Here is a 17,646-nt window from a genome sequence, read left to right on the forward strand (position 1 = left end):
CAGCTTTTTTCTTTTTGCTTATGTGGTGCTGAGGAATCGAACCCAGGGCCTCAGGCATGCAAGGCAAGCGCTCTACCACTGAGCCACCTTCCCAGCCCTGATACCTTTGTTTTTAACTACATAATTATCACAGAATTTCAAAGAATGAGATGATCATAATCATTACGCACCAAAAAATGGCTGAATAGTTATAATTTTAAAATATTTTAAGTATGGTAAATGGAACTGTGGCTCAAGTGGTAGAGCTCCAACCTTAGATATAAAATCTAAGGGAGAGCACCCAGTCCCTGAGTTTGAGTCCTAGTATAGGCAAAAAAAGAAAAAAGAGAGGGAAGGAGGGAGGAAGGGAATTTTTCACTCAAGGTTGGCATTCTACCACTTGTGTCGTATCTCATACCTTAAGACTCATGCTTTTTCACTCAAAGCTAGTGCTCGTACCATTTTGAGCCACAATGTCACTTCCAGTTTTCTGGTGGTTAACTGGAGATAAGAGTCTCAGACTTTTCTAACCAGGCTGGGTTCCAACCGTGATCCTCAGATCTCAGCCTCCCAACTAGCTAGGATTAGAGGTGTGAACCACTGCCCTGTACTCAGCTGCCTTTTTTGGGGGGTGGGGAGGGGGCGCGCTGGTCCTGTAGCTTGAACTCACGGCCTGGGCACTGTCCTTGAGCCTCTGTGTGCTCAAGGCTAGCATTCTACCACTTGAGCCACAGCACCACTTCTGGCCTTTTCTGTTTATATGATGCTGAGGAATCGAACCCACACTCTCATGAACACAAGGCAAGCATTCTATCACTAAGCCACATTCCCAGCCCCCTCAGCTGACATTTTTAGAAACAAATTTTCATGTTCAAATTTTCTATTAACTCATTCAGCAACCCTTCAAGCCTTTATACAACTGAAGAGTTACTGGGCTTGCTTCTGAATTAAGTTCTAAATTAGGAAATTTGGCTAAGACCACTAAGCCTTTCTCCTTACAGCAATAGTGTGGTTTGCTTTATCGCTCCTGTGTTCCAAATAGAAGTTACTTACCTCCTTTGCACCAGATTCTTTAAGTAATTTTATTATGGGTGAGATGGTATTGCCTCTTACAATTGAGTCATCTATAAGAACAATTCTTTTGCCTTTAAAATTGTCTGATAATACTCCAAACTTTTTTGCCACACCAAGTTGTCTTAACCTCATGTTTGGCTGAATGAAGGTTCTTCCTACGTAACGGTTTTTACACAGCACCTCCACATATGGAAGTCCACACTGGCAAAGAAGAAATAAAAATGGACAATGAGCAGCAATATTTGGAAAATTCCAGGCTCCCATTTTCTTCTCTAGCTTTCATTGCTACTTTAATATGTGAAACTTCAAATTTTGATGTTATTCTGAATTTACCATTACCAGAATAAATTTTTTCCTACCATTTAACCTATTTTTATGAGAGTAGAATGAGATTCCTTTTAGATTTTTGCAATGTTCACATCTGCAATGGACATCTTGGGGATGGGAGCCAAATCTAAACATGAAATTTATTTATGATTGGTAGACTCCTTGTACACATACCTTAAGGTAATTTATACATCACTTTTAGTGTGTCTGAGTTTTGCCAATGACTAGGTATTGGAAATTTCCATTTGTGGCATTAGATTGGTGGTCAAAACTTTTGGATTTTGGATTAAGTGTGCTCAATCTGTAATTTTACTAAATTCATTATATATTCATGATATTATTATTTTTTTTTAGGGGAGAGCGCGCACGCAGTCCCCCACTACCACAAATTACGCAGTCGAGTTTCCCCTATGTGGAGAAATCGCAGGAGTCAGCGCGCCCCAAGTGCAATGGACGCGCCTCGTCCTGAGAAAACCACCTGCATGATCATGGTGTTTCCTCTGCCAGGTAAGTATGTCATGATATTATTTTAAAAAAAGGAGTAGGCCAACATATGCTAGTGTTTAGGTGAAGTTTTTCGTGGTCTTCAGAAGACTGCTATTAAATGAAAAAGTTAGTAAGTAATTCTTGCAAAGAAAATATACTCCAAGCCTTCTTTTCTCCTTACAGTAAGTTAATGAATTTCTCTTTATAGGCCAAGAATTCTTACTCTACTAAGAGAATAATTTACTGCATATAAGAGAAAATACCTTTGCTGCGTAACCAAGAGCAGCGGGTGTAGCAGATTCTGGAACAGTGCTAACCATGTCTGCATCCACAGGGGCTTCAATTGCCAGCTGCTGACCACAACGGTATCTGACTGTATAAACCATTTGCTCTGGTGGGTTTGAAAAAGGAAACAGATTATTTCTACTTGGCTATTCTAAAAGGCTAGTGATAGAATTCTACATAATGAGTCTAAAAAGAAAAGCAATATTAAACAAAGTGGAAACTAGGGATTCATTGTATGGTACATCTAAAACCTGATCTAAATGCAGTCCGAAAAGTCAATCCTGATTCCTAAAAGAAAATCAGATCTAGAGTTCAAGGGAAATAGTGACCTTATTATTTGCAGGATAACTAATATATGTATAATATATAATTATGTGCCTCCCAAAAGACATGGGAGCACATGGAGTCAGGAACTGCCATGTTTCAGTGAAGCAAATAAGAGGTTTACATTAGCAGTCAAAGAAATGAAATTTCCTTACCTTCAAAGATGCTATCTGGTCTTGCAAAATAAACATATTCAAATATACAAAAAGCCACTGGGTTTCCTTCAGACCTTGAAATAATGTCAAGAGTTCGGACATTATGTCTGGATATTTCCACAATTTCCCCAGGCAAGACTTCCCGGCAATATCTTGAAAAACAATGTTAAGACAAAAGAATTCTAATAAATCAGTATTTAAAGCTGCTAATAATTATAAAACACAGTCTCTGTTACACAAAGAATAGATTCATTTAAGTTTAAGATGGCTTGAAAAAGAGAGAAAAGGGCCAGATACTGGTGGCTCACACCTGTAATCCTAGCTACTCAGGAGGCTGAGATCTGAGGATCACAGCCCAGGTAGGACAGTCCTTAAGATGCTTACATCTCCACTTAATCACCAGAGAACCAGAAGTGGTGCTATGACTCAATGTGGTAGAGCACTAGCCTTGAGCAAAAGAGCTCAGGACAATACCCAGGTCCTATTCAAGCTCCATGACAAACGAAGAAAAAAAGTATGTATGTATGCTCATAAACCTATTTTGTAAAACAACAAAAGGAAAACATATGCCTTACTTATTAAGTTCTTTAAATTTTTCTGTTATCTTTAAGTTCTAATTAAGAATCTTTAAAATACCCTGCTTTTTAATTTTTGAAAAAGCAAATGATAGGAGGCTGGGAAGGTGGCTCAGTGGTTAAAGCGCTTGCCTTGCATGCCTGAGGCCCTGGGTTCAATTCCTCAGCACCACATAAGCAAAAACAAAAAAGCCGGAAGTGGCGCTGTGGCTCAAGTGGTAGAGCACTAGCCTTGAGCTGAAGGGCTGAGGGACAGCGCCCAGGCCCAGAGTTCAGGCCCCATGACCGGAAAAAAAAAAAAAAAAAAAAAAGAAAAAGAGAGAAAAGAACTGAGGGGATGGGATATGTGGCTCAAGTGGTAGAGCACTAGCCTTGAGCTGAAGAGCTGAGGGACAGCGCCCAGGCCCAGAGTTCAGGCCCCATAACCGGACCCAAAAAAAAAAAAAGAAAAAGCAAATGATAAAGAGGGATGAGACTGAAGGAAATAACACAGATCAAGATGCAATGTATTCATATACTGTTTTGTTAAATGACATCTCTCTTATACAACTAAATAAGATAAAAATAAAAAAAGAAAAGTAGTAAAGAAAGTATTTTTTTGGGGGGGGGGTCCAGTCATGGGGCCTAAACTCTGGGCCTGGGCGCTGTCCCTCAGCTCTTCAGCTCAAGGCTAGCGCTCTACCACTTGAGCCACAGCACCACTTCCGGCTTTTTCTGTTTATATGATGCTGAGGAATCGAACCCAGGGCCTCGTGCATGCAAGCCAAGCGCTCTACCACTGAGCCACGTTCCCAGCCCCTCTTTTGGTATTTTGAAAGAAAGATGACACTTTAGAGCTGAGCACTGATGGCTCATGCCTATAATCCTAGTTACTCCAGAAGCTGTGATCTGAGGATTGTGGTTCAAAGCCAGCCTAGGCAAAAAAGTCCATGAGATTCTAACCTACAATTAACCACCAGAAAACTGGAAGTGGCACTGTGGCTCAAGTGGTAGAGTGCTTGCCTTGAACTTAAGAGCTCAAGGACAGCGCCCAGGCCCAGAGTTCAAACCCGACTCCTGCCCTCCCAGACCAAAAAAAAAAAAAAGATAATACTTTAATGATCAGGAGGTGGTGTTATGGGACTATTTAAGCCATACAACTGCAGAGCACAATGAATGTAACAAAGCATTTACAAGTGCTTTCTTACAAATTGCATCAGTGAAAATAATTTTGGGTAAATATCAAAAGAGGGCCAGGTGGGCTGGGAAGTTGGTTCAGTGGTAGAGTGCTTGCCTTGCATGCCTGAGGCCTTGGGTTCGATTCCTCAGCACCACATAAGCAAAACAAAAAAAAAGCCGGAAGTGGTGTTGTGGCTCAAGAGGTAGAGCGCTAGCCTTGAGCTGAAGAGCTGAGGGACAGCTCCCAGGCCCAGAGCTCAGGCCCCATGACCAGACCCCCCCCCAAAAAAAAGAGGGCCAGGTATAATTGTTTATTCCTATAATCTCAGCTACTTGGGAAATAGAGACAGAAGAACTGCAGTCTGAGGCCAGCATGAATAAATAGCAGGACCCTATCTCAAAAGCCAGGTAAGGTGGTTCATGTCTGTAATTCTAGTCATATAAGTGGCATAGGTGGGAGGACTGGGGCACAAGACATTTTCTTAAAAATCAAGTAAAAATAGGCTAAGGTAGAGCAACTGCCTGTGAAGCATAAAGCCCTAAGTTGTACCACTTAAAAACCATAATTTTTCTTTTCTTTCTTCAGTCATTTGCTTTTTTAATTTGAGACAAGTTTGCCCAGATCAAATTCCTACTCAGTAACGCTTCCACCCCAGCCTCCTGGGTGTACAACTATATGAGTTTGTTATCTAGTATGAAAACAACCTTTTTTGCTCTTGCTCCTGTTATACATATAACTCAGGTTGGCCTCAACCTCAGGATCCTCCTTCCACACTATCAAAGTACTGGGATTGTAAGTATGAGCCACTATACTTGGCTAAAAATTTCTTAACCATGTAGAAAAACTTAGTATTGAAGTGATACTTACCTCGCACCAATAGATAAAAAGCTACATGATTCTGAGGACACCACCCATCCTTCAGTTTCAGATGTTTTCTTTCCTGTACATCACAGGACAAAGAGGTAATTTCAATACAACAGTTAAACATTAAATAAATTAAAAAACTAACAGCTACAGAGGAGGCGGAGGTCCAAAGCAGCCCAAAATTAGCATAAAATCCTGTCTGTAAACCAACCCAAAAATAAAAGGACTGAAGGTGTGGCTCAAGAGGTGTAGCCCTTGGCCTGGTAAACATGAGGCTCCAATCCCCAGTACGGAAAAAAATGAAAGAAAAAAAGGCAAAAAATAAATAAATAAAGGCACATAATCCTCATTTGAAGTAAGTTACATATAACATAAAGAATTCGAATCCTTTCTAGTATTATGATCTTATGGTTTCAGTAAGACATGACTTGATAAGGCAAGCTTGACTAATTAAAAAAGAAAACCACTAACATATGTAAAAATAAGGATTCTACTAAACTTTTTAAAAGAGACCTATCCCCATATGTAGTCAGGGAAATGTTCTTTGTTGTATATATGCATGTGTGTGCACGTGGGCGCGCGCGCGCCTAAATGTGTCAATACTGGGTGGGGGCTCAAGGCATCACACTCTCTGACTTTTTTGCTTAAGGCTGGTGTTCTATCGATGGAACTATGTCTCCCTCTTTTTGGTGATAAAGAGCCTCACAAGCAGTCCAGGGTGCTTTCAAACCTCAATCCTCAAATCTCAGCCTTCAGAGTGGATAGGATTACAGGTGTAAGCCACCAGCACACAGCTACAGAAATGTTATTTTAAAACTAAGAATGCCATTTTCTTCTTTTTCTGGTACATTATACTTAAAGATTTCAGGACTATACACTAATTATAACGACTTTAAACAGCATTATGAAAAGTACACCCCCATAAAGGAAAGAAAATTACTTTCCTTCTGAGGTTTATTACCTTTATCATTTATATCAGAAACCGGAATAAGACGACCAATGCATAGAGGACGATTTCCGTAAGGATCCCGTACTGCATAAATAACATCTCTGTGCATTATAATCAGGGAGTATGCTGTGGGTGCTTCCTTCATTAAATTTTTAATCCTGGAATTAAGTAACTCAATGAATCACAGCAGCAAAGCAAATCACATACACAAAGCAAAGCTTTTACTACCAGAGTGGCTAGTATAATCGTTTTACAATTACCTTGCTACCCAGTCTGGGGTGTCATCTCGTTCCTGAGGTGGGGTATATGCCAGTAACTGGGTAATCATTTCACTGTCAGAGCTTGTTGACAGACCAATGCCATGACGCAGAAGCTATACAAAAGAGAGATGCCATCAGAAGGGTATTCCCCATCTTCCTCTCACTCAATAGCCCGCCTAGGAAATCAGGTAATTTGTAGGCAGTTATGAAAACCCTGCACCCTATTAATATATATGGATATTAGTAGAAATTGTCTCTGGAGGTTTTCAAACTGAAAATTACAATCAAAAATTGCCTCTAGAGATATAAAGAAAAGGTGTTTTTGTTGTTTTGCCAGTTTCATCTTTTATTTTAAACTAAGCTCCTCTGCAATGTACTAGGAGTTTCTGTATTTGTCCAGAACAAACATAGGCAACCGCATTTCACTCCCAAATTAAAACTGAAATCAAACAGATATTGTTAAATATTATAGGTAATAAGCCCAAATAACATACTATCCACAAGAGCTCAAGAATCCAACTACCAAAAAACATTGAAAGATTAAGTTTAGAACTAACACACAGAATTGAAAGGGAGGATGAGGGTTGAATTGTGGGACTTTTCTTACCCTTAAAAATCCTGACCACTGGCTGGGAATGTGGCTTTGTGGTAGAATGCTTGCCTAAGAATGCATGTATTAAGCTCTTGGTTCTATTCCTCAGTACCACATAAGCAGAAAAGCTAGAAGTGCTGAGGCTCAAGGGATAGAGTGTTAGTCTTGACCAAAATAGAAGCTCAAGGAGTTCAAGTCCCAGGATTGGAAAAAAAAAGTCCTCACGAACCCAGGCACCGGTGGCTCATGCCTTTAATCCTAGTCAGGAGATTGAGATCTGAGGATCGAAGTTCAAAGACAGCCCAGGCAGGAATGTCCATGACTCTCATCTCCAATAAACTATTCAGAAAAAAAAAAAGCCAAAAGTGGCACTGTGGCTCAAGTGATGGAATACTAACCTTGAGCACAGAGCAGCTCAGGGATAGTGCCCAGGCCCAGAGTTCAAGCCCCAGACCCAGCACAAAAAAAAAAAAAAACAAACCTGACCAATAAATAGGACACATTTCTTGTACAGTGGTATACTATAGTGATAACTCAAAATGAATTTGTTGGTAGCAGTGATGATAGCTTCCTATCCTCTGTTATGATTGACAAGTGTTAAGAATCAACTATATTAACAAGTACTAAAGATGTGATAACACTGGTTACTTGTACTCAACTGGCAATTAGAAAGTTCTGAACAGGAGCAGCACTACAGACAGGCCCAGAATGACTTAAGTAGATACTACAGAACATTTTCAGTTGACAGCTAAATGTGCAGATATGAAGTCTAACATCTGAGTAAAGGGTATGTTTAGAATTGAACTCTTGGTTATTATCTTTAAGTGGTGAACTTATAGTAATTTACTTCATAGTTCTACTATTGTGATTGCCTGAGTTATTGAAATGAATTAATTATACTTTTATCATTTGTGAGTAGAAAATAATGTGTACTAATCATAATGTTATAGCCTATAAAGAAGGCATATCATGAAACAGATTAATACTCCTTAAAAGTGTCTGGTTAAAGGACAAACATTATATATATGTGTGTTAATTTCATCACAGATGTTTGTTACAAGCCTGGGTTAATGTTTTTCTGTGTGTGTTCATGCACGCGCGATCCAGTATTGGCATTTGAACTCAGGTTCTTGAACTTTTGGTTCAGTTTCCTGGCTCATAGTAGGAACTCCACTACTTGAGACATGACCCTAGTCCAACCATTTTTCTGGTTATGGAATCTGGAATTTGGAAATGGCTGGCTTTAGATCTTAAGTCCTCTAGGCCTCAACCTAGGATTACAAGTGTGAACCACCTGTATCTGTCTTGCTTTTTATTATTTTTTAATAAGAGAATGAGCCATTAGACTACTTGATTAAAAGCTGCCAGACACTTCCCAAGACTGGCCAAAGAAGCAATTGCCCAAGAGGAACTGAACAATAGCCTAGGAATGAGCAGGTTCAAAAGGCAGCTTGGGAGCTGCTACAGTTGCCTCCACAGCCCCAGGCCCCAGTCGGCAGGCCTGAGAGACAGTGTAGTGACTCCTGAAATTCTATGGGAGAGGTAGCAACTGCTACTTGAGTTTGTGCCATTTTCAGGAAAATTCTAAAAGCAGTCCATCAAGCAATTGCCTCTACAGAGATTTTTGTTGTTGTTGTTGGTCATGGGGCTTAAACTCTGGGCCTGGGCATTGTCCCTCAGCTCTTCAGCTCAAGGCTAGCACTCTACAACTTGAGCCACAGTGACACTTCTGGTTTTCTGGAGATAAGAGTTTTATGGACTTTCCTGCCAGACTGGCTTTGACAGCAATCCTCAGATCTCAGCCTCTTGAGTAACTAGGATTGAGTAACTATAGCCACCGACGTCTGGCTATCTACAGGGATTTCTTAAGCTGTCACCAGCAAAACTGAAATTGTTTTCAAACTCTTCAGCTGTTGAGAGAGACTTATTTAGCCACCAACACCTGAAGGAAACTTTGATCAGCTGTGGATAACACAAGAGACTTGTCCAGCAGAAGAGAAGTACTGCCCCAGTTCCAGGTTGAAATGAATTTTAGGATACCTACTTGGTATCCTTCAGAAAACTGGTTAAGGTGAGATGTCCCCTCTCCACCACCATTTAATCATATGTTGGGTTGAGTTTGAATGTAAGAAACAGTTTGCTTTCTCCTACCTAAAAGAATCTCTAATCACAGGAACAAAGTTATAAGGGCAGTAAGTACCTCCAATTAACCCAAATTTTTCTGTGTTTCTTTTCTTTTTCTTTTGGTCAGTCGTGGGGCTTGAACTCTGGGCCTGGGCATTATCTGAGCTCTTCAGCTCAAGGGGAGTGCTCTATCACTTGCGCCACAGTGCCACCTCCGATTTTCTGGTTGTTAATTAGCCAGCCTGGGCTGGCTTTGAACTGAGATCCTCAGATCTCAGTCTCCAGAGTAGCTAGGATTACAGGCATGTGACACTGACACCCAGTTTCTCTGTGTTTCAAAAAGTAGTAATTAATCAATTCCAAATCTCAATTTGAATACATCACAGACTATACTTCAAATCAACTCTGAAGTGACATTGTTAGAATCTGCAATTATAACAAGTACTCCAGGTCATTCTGTGGTGTTCACTGCAGTTAGGTAAACACTGACTATAATCAGAACATGTTCTTTGCCAAGAATTTCAACTTCTTTTCATGAATTAATCTGATCATGATAAAAGCAATTAGAAAACACCTTACCTTTTTCCTTAATCGAGCAGCATTTACCAATTCACCATTATGTGCCACAGCTATTTTCCCATGAAGTGTTTCAACAACAAAGGGCTGACAATTTTCTAATTCACACTTTCCTGTAGTGGCGTATCTCGTATGTCCAATTCCAAGATTTGAAACATATAATTTCTTTAAGTTGTCTTCAGTAAAAACATGATTTACAAGACCCATTCCCTTGAGAAACAGAAGTCAAAGTGCATCTTAGAAGATAAGAGTTATGAAATGAAACCCTTTTGTACAAATAAATAAACAAATAAAAACAGAGCTAATATGGCTAGTAACTAAAGCCTTTCTGCTCAGGCAATACAAATTAGACAACATAGTTCACTTTCTCTATGCTTCAGAATTCTCATCTTAAAGAATCAAGACAAGGAAAGGGGGAAGAGAAAAATAAGAAGGGTACAGGTATGGGCAGGGAATGAAAACCTAATTTTAAGACTTATAAGGCATTTATTTCAAAAATGTATTGAAATTCACATAAAATTAAAATACAGTAGATTTAGAATGTTTGTAATGTTGAAATATTTATGTTTTTTGACATTTTGCTTAAATAGAAATGAGACACAGCTGTACTATGTGGCCCTCAAGGGTCTGGATCTTATTATCATCCTTCCTCTTCCTCCCTAGGGCTGGGATTACAGGCATTACCACCATCACACCAATCTTGTACTTTATGACATTTTCTTATTAACACAAGAAGAATATATGTACTAGGCAATAAAAGTTGTCAAATAGTACTGTGCGTTAAAAAATCAAAACATCTTCAAGTACTTAAATTTTTTATTGAAGTCAGTAAACAAGAATTTCATTCTAATTTGACAAACTTCAATATTATATAGAGTTGGAAAGGGACAATCTAAATACTATTAATTTGAATTGCAAATTAATCACTCATAACTAATGAAAGTCATCTTTATCATCAAAAATTTCAACATTCAGGTCCAGCACTGGTGGCTCATGCCTGTAATTCTAACTACTCAGGAGACTGAGGAGTGAGGTTCGAAGCCAACCCAAATGGACAAATCCAGAAGACTCTCCAAATAACCAGCAAAAAGCTCAAAGTGGAACTGTAGTTCAAGTGGCAGAGGACCAGCTCTGCATGAAAAAAACTAAGGGGAAACTTCAAGTCGTGAGTTCAAGCCCCAGTTAGACACCAAAAACTAAACAGACAAAATTGTTTTCAGTATTCAAATTTACCTTATGTACTTTGAATGTTGGCACTGAATTCCCATCACTGGTCACAATTCCAGCACTCTCCTGACCCCTGTGAATATACAAAAACACCAATTAAGTGTGCCCAATTGATCACCTTCTTCAGCACATTATCAAGCATACCTTTCTCCAGAGATTCAGAAAGAGTCTGAAAACACATTACATGTATCAGTACTAGCAATGATGCAATTGCTTGTAACAGGAATTCTAATACCAGTTACTGCCCTAAGCTTTTCGTTCTTTCTTTTTTTCTTTTTGTCAGTCGTGGGCCTGAACTCTGGGCCTGGGCATTGTCCCTAAGCCCTTCAGCTCAAAGCTAGTGCTCTATCACTTGAGCCACAGTGCCACTTCTGGCCTTTTCTGTTTTATGTGGTGCTGAGGAATCGAACCCAGGGCCTCATGCATGCAAGGCAAGCACTCTATCACTAAGCCACCTTCCCAGCCCCCCTAAGCTTTTCTTTTTTTTTGGGGGGGGGTCTGGTCATGGGGCCTAAACTCTGGGCCTGGGCGCTGTCCCTCAGCTCTTCAGCTCAAGGCTAGCGCTTTACCACTTGAGCCACAGCGCCACTTCCGGCTTTTTTCTTTTTACTTATGGTGCTGAGGAATCAAACCCAGGGCCTCAGGCATGCAAGGCAAGTGCTCTACCACTGAGCCACCTTCCCAGCCCATCCCCTAAGCTTTTCTTTACATAAAAAAAAGTACCTTGGGGCTGGGAAGGTGGCTCAGTGGTAAAGTGCTTGCCTTGCATGCATGAGGCCCTGGGTTCGGTTCCCCAGCACCACATGAGCAAAAAGAAAAAAAGCTGGAAGTGGCGCTGTGGCTCAAGTGGTAGAGCGTTAGCCTTGAGCTGAGGGACAGTGCCCAGGCCCAGAGTTCAGGCCCCATGACTGGACCCCTCTCCCCGAAAAAAAGGAACCTTGTCTTCATAACAAGTGATATGACTATCATTCCTATTTCATGCATAAGCACACTAAGGAAAGAAGCCAAAGTAAGTTTCCCAGTGCCGCACAAGGTGATACTGCCAGAATTATAAACACAGGCAATCCAGCTATAGAATTTGTGCTTCTTGGCAAATGAGGCTGTTAGGCAAATGAGGCTGTGGGACTTAAGGTCATGTTTCCCCAGTATTACCCCAAAGAGTAGGGAGATCAGGTTGATATGGAGAAGAAACTCAAGCAAAATTTTCTCCAACAAATACTTGTAACAGTAATGCTCAGTCTAGCCTGCACCATTAGGTACACACAAGAGTTAAATTCTTGGGGGTAGTGGTGATGGTGTTTGTTCTTGCTCTGGATTTTAAAAAATTCTAGTGTTGGGGGTAGTGATGGTGTTTATTCTTCCTTTGGGCTTTATCCTCTTCTGGTGGGGAGAGGTAAAGGCAGGAGGCAGAAAGGGAGAGAAAGTAGGAGGGCTAACAAATGCAATAATGCTATTTAGTAGACACTATGTAGAAATTAACCTATGTAACTCTGGGCAGGGATAGGATAGAGAAACCGGGAGAAAGTAAAGGGTGACATTGTACAAAAGAAGAAAGTAAGGTACTCATTACTTGACTGTTGAAATGGTAGCCCCTGTGTACAACACAATAATAACAACAATATTTTTTTGTTTTAAAAAAGGTTTAGGGGCTGGGAAGGTGGCTCAGTGGTAGAGTGTTTGCCTTGCATGCATGAGGCCCTGGGTTCAATTCCTCAGCACCACACAAGCAGAAAAAGCCAGAAGTGGTGCTATGGCTCAAGTGGTAGAGCGCTAGCCTTGAGCTGAAAAGTTGAAGGACAGCGCCCAGGCTGAGTTCAGGCCCCACGACTGGCAAAAATATAAATAAAAATAAAATAAAAAGTAAAATTAAAAAAGGTTTAAGTAAAAGGCTCCAAGTATTCAATAACTTAACAGTTCTGAGCAAATTCTAAAAATAGTAGATGATTATTGACAAATTTTTGTTCCAGGGTAGAAATAAAAGCCAAACCTCAGAGCTGAGGGTATGGCTCAAATGGTGGATCCACTTAGCAAGCATAGCACAAGGTCTCTGTCTCTGTTTCTCTGTTTGTCTCTCTCTCTCTCTCTCTCTCTCACACACACACACACCACCACCACCACCACCAACCATATGCATAATACTACATTCTCTATGAGACTAAATAGTGCTTGGAATTTACTTAGTGACATGATGTGGTCTTTATATTCATCGATGCTAGAAAACCAATTGATTTATGTCAGAGAAAAGTGAAAGCATTAGCTATATATCTCAACAGCACAATGTAAAACATATAGCTCTTATTATATCTGCTCTAAAACTAAAAGAACCTCTGCCAACCATTTCTAAACAATTTTTGAAAATCAACAACCACAGCAATTATGTAAGAAAGCAAATACAGAAAAAAAAGGGCTATCTCTCCCTTTTTCCTCATCAGTATAAATTTTCCTTAAAGCTGAAAATAACAAGATCAGCAATTATGTAGATTCAGGCTTCTTTAATCACAAAGCCTGTTTATTTGGCAGTTTCTCAAGTTACTCCCACAGGAAGCTTGAACCAGTTAAACTAGATCCTTTCAGGCTCTCAGGAGCTTATTGACAACCAGCTGTCTGGTTTCCTAGGAAACAAAACTGTTGGCTAGAAATAGTGAATCATTTCCAGGTCACTTTCAACATGGAGAGTGGAGCAGGGAAGCACTGGACTGAGGAGGAGGTTCAAGCTTTATTAGGTGTCTGGGCAGAAAGAAATATACGAAAGCAACTTTATGGAACACTGAGAAATAAAGGAATATTTATTTACATTGCTAAAAGATTGCAATCATTAGGAGTATACAGAGATTGGAAACAGTGCCGGGCAAAGTACAAAAACCTCAAATATGAATACAGAACAGTTAAACATGCCTACAACTCTGGCGACAGCTCTAAGACTATGAAGTTCTACCATGATTTGGATGCAATCCTGGGGCATGGATCTTCTACACAATTAACAGACAACCAGGCTCCAAGTGGCCGTCGGTCCCTGGCAATGCTGAGCCCAAGCACAACCCCAGACACCACTAAAGGTAAAAAAGTATTCATTGTTTTTGTCTGTTTTTCTTTTGTTTTACAATGTTACTGTAACAAAAGCATTCAGGACTTCTGAGTACATTTGAGAAATATAGCCTGAACTATCAGATTAAAAAAAACAAACCCAACTTAAATTTTGTTGCACAAGATGAGAATTTTTAAAAAGATGGTGAATACTTTGCACATTTATACAATACGGAACAAAGCTCATTAAAATGGTATTACCTGTGTATTGTGTTTCAGATGATTTGAAAGATGGGTTGGGTTCAAGAAATTTAGGTTAAGAGTGGCCAAAAGGGGGGAAATACCAAAAATGCTGCTAAGTGGTTATTTTCCCCATAACTCCATACAAGATAAAAAGCCTTCTCTATTTTAGTATCACTATTTTTCTAAATTTATAAATAAAAATACTAAATTTCCCAAAGGGCTCCTAGGAATTAGGATTCCCCAGGAAATTCTATACTGGAAATAAAAATGAGATCACCTACAAGAAAGATACAAAAAGGAGACCCATTTTTCTGGGAGAAATTCAATCTCTATTTGTGTATTTCTCTACTTTCTTTTCAACTTTTCTATCTATAAGTTGTAGCACATTTTATTAGCAAGGTAGAGACAGATTAACAATTTCTCATCAGTTCTGTTCAAAATTAAATGAGCTCATTTTTTCCATTTCTCTGTATAGTATGTTTTAACGTGGCTGAGCACTAGCTGGGTAGTGGTGGCTAGGGACACTGGTAAAGTAACAGTCTTTTGGATGTGATGCTCCTAGAGTTTCCCTCCTGGCTCACTAGCCCTGTAGTATTTCAGAAAACATCTTTTCTTTCCCTTTTGGCCAACTTACAAATTTTGCCACCTAGGTGGGAAAATAGAAAATTGAATTTTTGAAATCTACCACCAGCCCAAAGTATGTTAACCTGGTAAAACTCTTGCAGGTTGGGTTGTGCATCCCAGACCTCATTTTTCTTTCATAAATAGAATTTGGATTTCTCAGTCTTTTTATAGGCCTGGCAAATTTGTATTATCATACAGCCTTGTTACGTACTATATCTAAAGAACTAAAATTCATGAGAGGGCTTTCCACTTTGTTGTGGCTGGGATAACAGACATGTATCAACTGCACTTGGTCGCTGAGTGAAACGGATGCTGGATGCAAACTGTGATCCTCTGATTTCTGCCTTTCAAGTAGCTACAATACCTAGTTTAAGACACCACACACACTCTTACAAGATGCTATTTTAAGAGCAGAGCTATTCAAGTACCACTGTCTGTTTGTACCACGTACAAAGCATGGGCATACACACATCCAGTGATGTGAAGCTGCAAAAAGGATCATAAGAGAAAATTACAAGTAGTATATATACTCAAAGTACTAAATACAATGGAGTTTAAGAAGATAAACAAAACAGCTAAATGAATGTTGGATTGGCTGAACTGCATCTTTTTTTTTGGGGGGGGGGTCCGGTCATGGGGCCTGAAATCTGGGCCTGGGCGCTGTCCCTCAGCTCTTCAGCTCAAGGCTAGCGCTCTACCACTTGAGCCACAGCATCACTTCTGGCTTTTTTCTTTTTGCTTATGTGGTGCTGAGGAATCGAACCCAGGGCCTCAGGCATGCAAGGCAAGCACTCTATCACTGAGCCACCTTCTCAGCCCCATGAACTGCATCTTTACAGCTCAAAAATAAAACATTTGGTTTAAAAAAAAGTACCCCACTTAAAATACCTTATAGCATTTGAGACACTGCACCAGATTCTGGGGAAGCTTCACAAACATTAACCATGCTAAACAATAATTACAGTACTTTACTTAGGTAATCACTCAAGATGCTAACATTTAAATGCTGTCAATACTGGCTAATAAGTCACTCAGTTTTTGAAAGTCCCTGATTTTAACCAAAGGCTGGTCTCATGAAACTGCAGAAGCTCAAACCTCTTCCCCCAGGACCCCAAATTCCTTAGCTTCATCACTAGCAGAGGGCCTGTATCAGCAATTTAACTAGGCATATGTTTCCCAAACACCCAAACCCTCCTTTTCTCACTAAAAATCAGTCTTCTTATAAACTGCTTCCATTTTGGTAATGCTGTATTTCAAATTCATACAGAAATGTTTGAGATATTAATGTCCCCCCCCTCCCTTTTTTCCCTTGCCAGTTCTGGGACCTGAACTCATGGCCTGGGTGCTGTCCTTGAACCTCTTTGTTCAAGGCTAGTACTCTACCACTTGAGCAACAGCACCACTTCTGGCCCTCTTTGAGTAGTTTATTGGAGATAAGAGTCTCAAGGACTTTCCTGCCCAGGCTGGCTTCAAACTGTGATCCTCAGATGTCAGCCTCCAGAATAGCTAGGATTTTAGTTCTGAGCCATCAGTGCTGACTCTGCTACATTCTTAATACCACCATCTAGAATTTTATCATCTCGCATTCAAATGGTTAATATAACTCTTTAGTTGGTCTGAGTTTCTATTTCTCGCCACATTTCTTCCCTAATGCTACCAAAACAAAATATGACCATAATAAATCTGTTCTCATAATTAATTCAATTCTCGGTACTACTATTATTATCAGTTATAATAATTTCACTTCCTTATACCTTTTTTTTTTTTTTTTTGTCAGTTGTGGGGCTTGAACTCTGGGCCTGAGCTCTGTCCCTCAGCTCTTCAGCTCAAGGCTAGCGTTCTGCCATTTGAGCTACAGCGCCACATCCAGTTTTCTGTTGGTTTACTGGAGATAAGAGTTTCACGGATTTTTCTGCCTGGGCTGGCTTTGAACCATGATCCTCAGATCTCAGCCTCCTGAGTAGCTAGGATTACAGGCGTGAGCCACCGGCGCCTGGCTTTTATTATTTTTTTAATGCAGTACTGGAACTTGAACTCAGGGCCTGGGTGTTATCCCTTGACATTTTTCACTCAAGGTTAGCCCTCTACCACTTGAGTCACAGCTCCACTGCTGGCTTTTGAGGGGTTAATAGAGATAAGAGGTTCATAGACATTCTTGAGTATGCTGCCTTGGAACTATAATCCTCAGATCTCAGCCTATTGTGTTGCAAGGATTATAGGCATCATCCACTGTTGCCCTGCTTCTTTTTACTTATTTCTAAAAGAAATTCTGTTCTTCTTCCAGGCAAAAAAATGTCAGTTCCATTAGAAGATAAGGAAGATACCTTGGGAAATTCTTTACTTTTGGTTTCACACATCAGGCCACTGGCACTAGGTATAGTATGATGCTAGGTATAGTATGATGGGTCAAAATTATAATACAGCTGATCTAATTTCAAGTTGCAAAGACTGACTCAAAAAGAAAAGTGGGGAAGGGGATCAAATGTGATTAAAAATAACTTTACGAAAGCCAGTCAAATGCCATGACAATGAACAGATGCAAGTTCTATACTGTTTCCTCATCAGTTTAAGGAAAAACCTAGGTTATAACTTGTTATTCTGTCTTCTAAGGATAAAATTTTCTCTGCCAATACTGTGTCCCATCATTTATCATGTTTGATGTATGCAATCCATGTATCTCTTTCCCTCTCCTCCCTAGATGATGCAGGAATCTCAACATCAATAATGGAACCCCCTAATAATTCAACTTTTATTCCAACGGTAGCAAATGAAGGAGGAAAACACTGGACTGTGCCCGAA

The 17,646-nt window shown here is 40.0% G+C and overlaps 1 protein-coding gene across 1 annotated transcript in view; it reads right to left on the reverse strand.

Moving 5' to 3' along the window:
* Positions 1 to 960: 960 nt before the first annotated feature.
* The window catches only part of Ppat (phosphoribosyl pyrophosphate amidotransferase), a 34,645-nt gene continuing 17,959 nt past the window's right edge, over positions 961 to 17,646 (reverse strand). The window contains exons 2-9 of the mRNA XM_013008926.1: positions 10,963 to 11,029; positions 9,733 to 9,939; positions 6,438 to 6,550; positions 6,190 to 6,335; positions 5,232 to 5,304; positions 2,631 to 2,782; positions 2,130 to 2,257; positions 961 to 1,254 (exon numbers count right to left, since the gene is read on the reverse strand). Of these exons, the coding sequence (XP_012864380.1) occupies positions 961 to 1,254; positions 2,130 to 2,257; positions 2,631 to 2,782; positions 5,232 to 5,304; positions 6,190 to 6,335; positions 6,438 to 6,550; positions 9,733 to 9,939; positions 10,963 to 11,029 (1,180 nt within the window). The remainder of the gene's footprint in view (positions 1,255 to 2,129; positions 2,258 to 2,630; positions 2,783 to 5,231; positions 5,305 to 6,189; positions 6,336 to 6,437; positions 6,551 to 9,732; positions 9,940 to 10,962; positions 11,030 to 17,646) is intronic.

Source organism: Dipodomys ordii, unplaced genomic scaffold (genome assembly GCF_000151885.1).
Source record: "Dipodomys ordii isolate 6190 unplaced genomic scaffold, Dord_2.0 Scaffold8, whole genome shotgun sequence".
Lineage (NCBI taxonomy): Eukaryota > Metazoa > Chordata > Mammalia > Rodentia > Heteromyidae > Dipodomys > Dipodomys ordii.